General features: G+C 50.5%; 1 protein-coding gene across 3 annotated transcripts in view; it reads left to right on the forward strand.

Annotated features, from left to right (window-relative positions):
• Positions 1-4467, forward strand: part of Csf2rb (colony stimulating factor 2 receptor subunit beta) — a 38913-nt gene extending 34446 nt beyond the window's left edge. For all 3 annotated transcript variants that reach the window (XM_041672129.1, XM_041672128.1, XM_041672130.1), the window contains 4 exons: positions 192-282; positions 478-535; positions 1169-1272; positions 1911-4467. In XM_041672129.1, coding sequence (XP_041528063.1) covers positions 192-282; positions 478-535; positions 1169-1272; positions 1911-3027 — 1370 coding nt within the window. In that variant the 3' untranslated portion in view covers positions 3028-4467. The remainder of the gene's footprint in view (positions 1-191; positions 283-477; positions 536-1168; positions 1273-1910) is intronic.
• The last annotated feature ends 2310 nt before the right edge of the window (positions 4468-6777 follow it).

Here is a 6777-nt window from a genome sequence, read left to right on the forward strand (position 1 = left end):
GTCAGTCCCCTCTGGGTACTTCTGCTGCTGCTGAGGGCAGAACTTTCCCACATTGAATACTGAGTTCAGACCCAAGGATTCTTCCCGAAGTATCCAGCCTTCCTCACAGAGGGCCTTGGAACCCTAGCTCCTCCCTCAGCCTGCACCCTGTACCTCCCACCTAATGCTCCTTCTCCTTCTCATTGAACAAGTGATGCCCACATGGGGGATCGTCCTCATCCTGATCGTCCTCATCCTGATCCTGATCCTGGCCCTCCGCTTTGGCTGTGCCTATGGATGCAGGTAAGGGCAGTCTGTGGACAGTGGCAAGTGGGCGCTGGGCCCCAGAGTCACAGCGATGACACAGCCTGGCACACTATAATTCCCTCACTGTCACTCATCACCTGGCTTCAGTTTTCCCTCTATACCTGGGCACAGGAGTAGTTGACCCAGAGGTCCTTGGAACCTTCATTGACACATCTTCCTGCTGTCTTCCAGGCTGTACAGAAAGTGGAAGGAGAAAATCCCCAACCCCAGCAAGAGCCTGCTGTTCCAGGTAGGAAGACAGAGATGCTGCTGGTCCCTGTCCCAATGCTGTCACAGTGGAGAAGAGTGGGAGATCCAGGAGGCGGGGCTAGCAGGAGATCTCTGAACTCCTTGGGTACTCTAAGGAAAGGAGTCCACAGATTACCTAGCACTGTTTGGTGCCACAGACAGAACCGAGAGCATTCCCTTGCAGAGGAAGCTCAGGAGGAGCTGCTCCTGGGGATAGGGATGGAACTGAGGGCTTCCAGGAAGGGACTTGAGCCTAACATAGATGTTTCTGAGCTGGTGAAGAGCCAACTGCATCAAGGGTGCCTTCGGGTCACCGAGATAGGGGTCTAAAAAATGGAAAGGCATGGCTGCCAGCATCTCATGACACAATGGCCATGTGCAGAAGAACCATGGAAGATGAAGCTGTGGTGAACAGTATGACCTGCTCCCTTCATGAGCTTGACATCTGAGGGAAGTGACCATCCCCTGGATGCCTCGCTTTCTTGCTGTCAGAGGCCTGAGCTGAGCCTCACCATGGGGACATTCTTTCCATGTCTGGAGCTCATGGAAGACATCATACACACATGCAATGCTCCACTGTCCCCTCCTTCCTGAGGTGCCACATTCACAGGCACAAATGTTGTTCCCCTTCTAGGATGGAGGAAAAGGACTCTGGTCTCCTAGAAGCACAGCAGCCTTTGCCACCAAGAACCTTACCCCCCAGGGGCCACAGAGAAACTTTTTCGCTGAGCTACAGGGGTGAGTGGTTCATTCAGACCCTGGGTAGCCTGTGGGAGGATAGTCCTCCACTGTGCACATCAGCATAGCCTGTGGGTCTCTGAAGTGAATGTAGGGGTTGACACCCACTGTAGCAAGTGCCACTCCAGGTAGACATGAGGAAGATCATCCTCATTCCCAGGTTAGGATGAGAGAGAGGGACCAGAGGCGACATCGTTAAGTGGGAATCCTCTCCCTGCCAGGATGGCTATATAAGCCATGCCCTGCAGTGGCCTCGTGGGTGGCAAAGAGTGCATACCTGAGGGGTTCAACTTGTGCAGTGAGGCTAAAGCCCTCCTGTTGGGGTGAATCAGTGGCCCTGTGGGTAGAAGGATGTAAGGCATCCATGGTACCCAAGAAGATATAAGCCCTACCCTGAACACAGTGGGCCGTGAGGAGCAGAAGCTAAGAGCAAAGCCTAGAGTAGGGATGTGAACTGAACCCTGGGTACATGATCCTTTGAACACTAACACAGGCCCATGTTATTTGCTGGGTCTCACCGCCACCATTCTTTTGTGCGTACTGTGAGGTCTGAAGGGGTCAGGACTTCTGAAAAGGACGCCTGGCTGGGTATACACGATGTTCTAGGTTCCTGGTCTCTACCCTCACTGTCCCCACAGGATGTCATATTCACATACGGTGGACAATGAAGTGTCACCTCTCACCATAGAGGTTCCTAAAATTGTTCAAGATTTACCGTCTGGGCCTGACCCAACTCCAGTCACCTCATCAGAACCCACGGAACAGCTTTCCGATGGCCAGCGAGACCCACCAACCCATTTTGGCAAACCTGAGAGCCAGAAACCCAACTTTGACTTAAATGGTCCCTACCTGGGGCCTCCTAAAACTCACTCCCTGACTAATCTCCAAGGCCAACTGGTGCCCCCAGAGATGAGTGGCAGCATGAAGCCAGAACTGCCACACTCCCTAGAGTACCTGTGCCTGCCTCCCGGGGGACAAGTACAGCTGGTACCACTGTCCCAGGCGATGGGCATGGGCCAGGCTGTGGATGCCGAGCGTGAGTCTAGTCTGAAGACCACAGAGAGCCCATCCATGGAACAGAGGGATGGCCCTTCACTCGACCTGAGGGTGGAGGAACAGGAGCCAAAGGACAATGCAATGACTCTGTCCTTAAACTCTGGAGGCACTGAGGACCCCGTGGTGGCCTCTGGTTATGTCACTCCTGCAGATCTGGTGCTCACCCTGCCCACAGGGCCCCCGTCTACCTCTCTGGGCCCCTCTCTAGGGTTGCCCTCAGCTCAGGGTCCTAGTCTCTGTCTCACGCTGCCTGGGGTTCCTCCTGGAATCCCAGCTCTTCCACCCCCAGAATTTGATGACTATGTGGAGCTCCCTCCAAGCATAAGTCAGCCCCCCAAGATCCCTCTGGGAAATCCTGTCCCTCCTGTGCCAAGCAGCACTGCAGTCAGCCCAGGAGAGCACAGAGAGGAGGTAACCCCAACATCCCCACACCACGAAGGCCTCCTTGTTCTTCAGCAGGTGGGTGACTACTGCTTTCTCCCTGGCCTGGCGCCGGGTTCCCTCTCACCACATAGCAAACCACCTTCTCCAGGCCTGTGTCCAGAGATGGTGGACCTAGACCAGAATCTGTCTGTCAAAAAGCCTTCCTGCCAGCCCATGCCCCAGGTGCCAGCCATTCAGTTTTTCAAGTCCCTGAAGCATCAGGACTACCTGTCACTGCCCCCTTGGGACAGCAGCCAGCCTGGGAAGGTATGCTGAGTCCATGCCGGCCCAATCTCACCAGCAGCCCTGCTCCTCAGCCTGACATCTCCAAAGAACCCCAGAGGCTTCCTCCACGAGATGCACAGTCTTCTCTGCTCTCAGCCCTGGGCTCAGAGCAGGAGGTGGGAGGCTCAAGTGGATACCTTGGGGGTCAGACATGGAAAACAGGCGGGCTCATGTCACTCCAAGAATTGGTGTGGTTCTCTATGACAATCGGAGGCTCCTGCGGAGCCCTGAGGTTCTTTCAGAGGGGACTGGGAACCCCTGTTATGTAGAGAAGTCACTGCTGTGGACAGTGCTGCCTAGCTGGCCAGCATGGAGCAATGAAAAGCAGTGCAGAAGGATGAGCATTGAGAACTCCTGGTGCCAACTGCAGGAAAGCCAGGGTATGGATCCCTCGAAGATCAAGAACATGGTGATCACACAGGACAGCACATCCAAAGACTTAGTCTGGACATCCGGGCTGCTCTCCCTCTGGAATGCTTGCATACCTGCTACCTGCGACTCTCACTGACCACAGACGTGGCCATGCTGTGGGATTGTGGTACTGGAAGTTGCTAGCTTGTTGACCCTCGGGGCACAACGGCATTACATCATTCCGTTCTCACTTGCATTATTTGCTCCAGGTCTGTTCGCACATAGCTCTTGTCTATGTCTTGAGTATTGGCTGTTTTTGTTGTTGCTGCAGAGGAGCTGAGTCCATGAACGATTTTGTCCCTCATAGTGACATCTTTTTCAGATGAGACTGTACAGCCCTCTCCACATGGCCTTTTGTTGGACGGACTCATCTCTGATAATTGTGTTCTCTCCTAGTTTTGTGCAGGAGGCACAGTGATGCCCTAAGCATTGCTGTGACACAGACTGCCGTGCTAAACCCCTCTTTGGGGCCATATTTGCAGCAACCTTTGCAGCAAACGTGCATGTGCCTTTGTTTATATTCTTTCTGGTTCCTTCTGTGACTCAAGCCTTGCACGGGAGGTTTTGTGTCTTCTAGAACCCACATTTACACTGCAGAGGTCTGTCTTTGTATGTCCTGAGGACCTGGAGCCAGGGCACATTGTGTCACTTCTTCACCCACCTGCTCTCCATCCCCGAATCTGAAAGGCCCTTCCGTGACCCATCAAGTCCTCAGGTGGACCTGGTCTGTCTCAGCATCTTATCTTGTGGCCTCACTCCCTAGATGGCAGCCATGGCTCTGCATGTTTGATTTTGACCCATGGCAAGCAGAGCAAGTGTTCCTTGGTCCCTGTTCATTGCAGCAAAGAAAACCACTAACATTGAATGTGTTTCAGTGGCAGTGTTCCCAGTAGCTTTCAATACCTTCTAAAGCAGAACGTCCAGGGAAACAACAAGAACGGCTTCCGTGTATTAGGACATTGACTCAAAAATATTTTGCATTAAGAAAGAACATTGTAATAAAATATTTGTAGCATACCACACAAAGGTATTTTGTGTTTGTGTATTTTGTGTTTGTGTATGTGTGTATTTTGTGTGTATGTGTGTGTTTGTGTATGTGTGTATTTTGTGTGTGTGTATTTTGTGTTTGTGTATGTGTGTATTTTGTGTGTGTATTTTGTGTTTGTGTATGTGTGTATTTTGTGTGTGTGTATTTTGTGTTTGTGTATGTGTGTATTTTGTGTGTATGTGTGTATTTTGTGTGTGTGTGTGTGTTGGAAGGTTAGGGGAAAGGATACTTTGGACCCCTAGTGTATTGTCAAGAAGACACTTCCATAGGGCGGGACATTCAGTTTTTGAGACATGGCAGTTAATGCAGTGACAGTTCCATCAAGCATAGGGTGGCGTGGGGACAGGATAACGAGGAGAGATCTGGCTATAGCCCACAGGGTAAGAAGAAGACAAGCTTCTGAGAAAATCTCTACGGGAAGAGGGTTGAACGTGAGCGTAAAGGATCAAAGACATGCTGGCACTTCCAAGTCACCTGGAACTCCATTTCACTGGGGGTCTCACGCTCGCTCTCTGTCTACAAGCATGGAAAGCTAAGACCGACTGAACTGTCCATGGGAAGAGCTGAGAACGAAAGTCAGTTGATTCTTAACAGACCCGCTCAAGTGACTCCTGAGTCACCACCTCTGTCAAGCCTGTTTTTGTACTGAGGTGGGGAAGTCAGGGCGGGAGCTGGCCCAGGTGGTTTGTACAGGTGTGAAACCAGGCAGAGACCAGGCAGGGCCAGGAGGCAGAGGTTCTGGTAGGCCACATCTCTAAGAACATGGGGACAAGACGTGGGACATGGGGTTGTAGGAAACAGGTGGGGTGAGATGATGGTGACTTCACTGGGTTACTGGTCAGAGGGTTGAGGGCTAGGAAGCCCAGCAGACATGGGCTAAAGATGGTAGAGAAATGCTGAATGGCCATCATAATGAAAGAGTCATCATAAATCAGTAAGGACCCATAGAAAAATAAAAATATCGATCAAAAGTTTACCCTCACTAGTAACCAGCTTTATGAGAATTAAAATTGGACACAGTTTTTATTTGCAAGACTGGTAAATATTAGGGGATAAAATATGGATATCCAGAATTGGGAAAGGCACAAGATATAATAGCCTTATAATACTTTTTAAGTGGACTTTATGTTTTATAGTGGTTTTGTGTTCACTGCAAAATTTAGATCCATAAAGCACCCATGGTCCCTCCTGACCTCCCCAACACCAGCAGCTTGTATGAGAGTTATCTCAGTCCCTTTGAGCTGCTGTAACCAAAAATTAAATTAAAAAAAAATTGAGAAGCAGTAGAGTTGTCTATTGTGAATCCGGCGACAGGGAAATCCACAATAAGAGGCCATTGGAAGCTGGGTGGTGGTGGCACACCCCTTTAATCCCAGTGCTCGAGAGGCAAAGGCAGGCAAATCACTGTGAGTTCAAGGCCAGCCTGGGCTACAGAGCAAGTTTCAGGACAGGCTCCAGAGCTACACAGAGAAAAAAAAAACCCTGTTTCAAAATAATAAAAATAAAAATAAGAATAATAAAATAAAACAACAAATAAATAGACATTGGAGCCAGATGTGGCAGCCAGTACTGCAATCTCAGTACTCAGGAGGCTGAGACAAGAGACTTGTCAAGAGTTTGAGGCTAGCCTGTGCTACATAGTGACTTCAAGACCAATCAGAGCTACATAATGAGTTTCATGTAAGCCTGGACTACAGAGCAAGATCCTACCTGCAGAAATAAAGAAGAGATATGTGAGATTCGATTCCTGGCTTAAAGCCACTTCCTCACAGGCAGGCCCTTCTCACTGCTTCCTCTTGTGGCAGAAAGGGTCGGGGGACCTCTTCCGGTCTCCTTTGTAAGGGCAGCAATCCCTGCTGATGCTGACAGGGTTGAGACTTTGCGACCTCCTCACACCTGCCAAGGACATGCTCTGATGCCACCATGGGTTTTAGCAACAGTCTGCTCTGGGAGGCTGTAAATCCTCAGACATGGAAACAGTAACATATCTGACAAGATTAAATCCATACATCACTGCCTCCCGGTGACAGAGGTTGACTTGGGGGTGCGCACTTGGCATTTCACATTCTTTGGACTCGGATCCATGCAGCCCATGCCCCCCACTACTGTGTCACACGGCTGGCACACAATAGGCAGGATCTGTTCTCTACTAGTTCATTCCTCCTCCCACTACTGCACCTTTTAGATTCCCAGTCTCGCATTGTCAGAACGGAAACACTAGGGAACCTGGAACTGCTGTCTTCAGACCACTATCATCAGCGTCAGTGGGGTGATACACGAAC

Source organism: Microtus oregoni, unplaced genomic scaffold (assembly GCF_018167655.1).
Source record: "Microtus oregoni isolate MIOR12 unplaced genomic scaffold, Mior012 000022F_ref0000154, whole genome shotgun sequence".
NCBI classification, from domain to species: Eukaryota; Metazoa; Chordata; class Mammalia; order Rodentia; family Cricetidae; genus Microtus; species Microtus oregoni.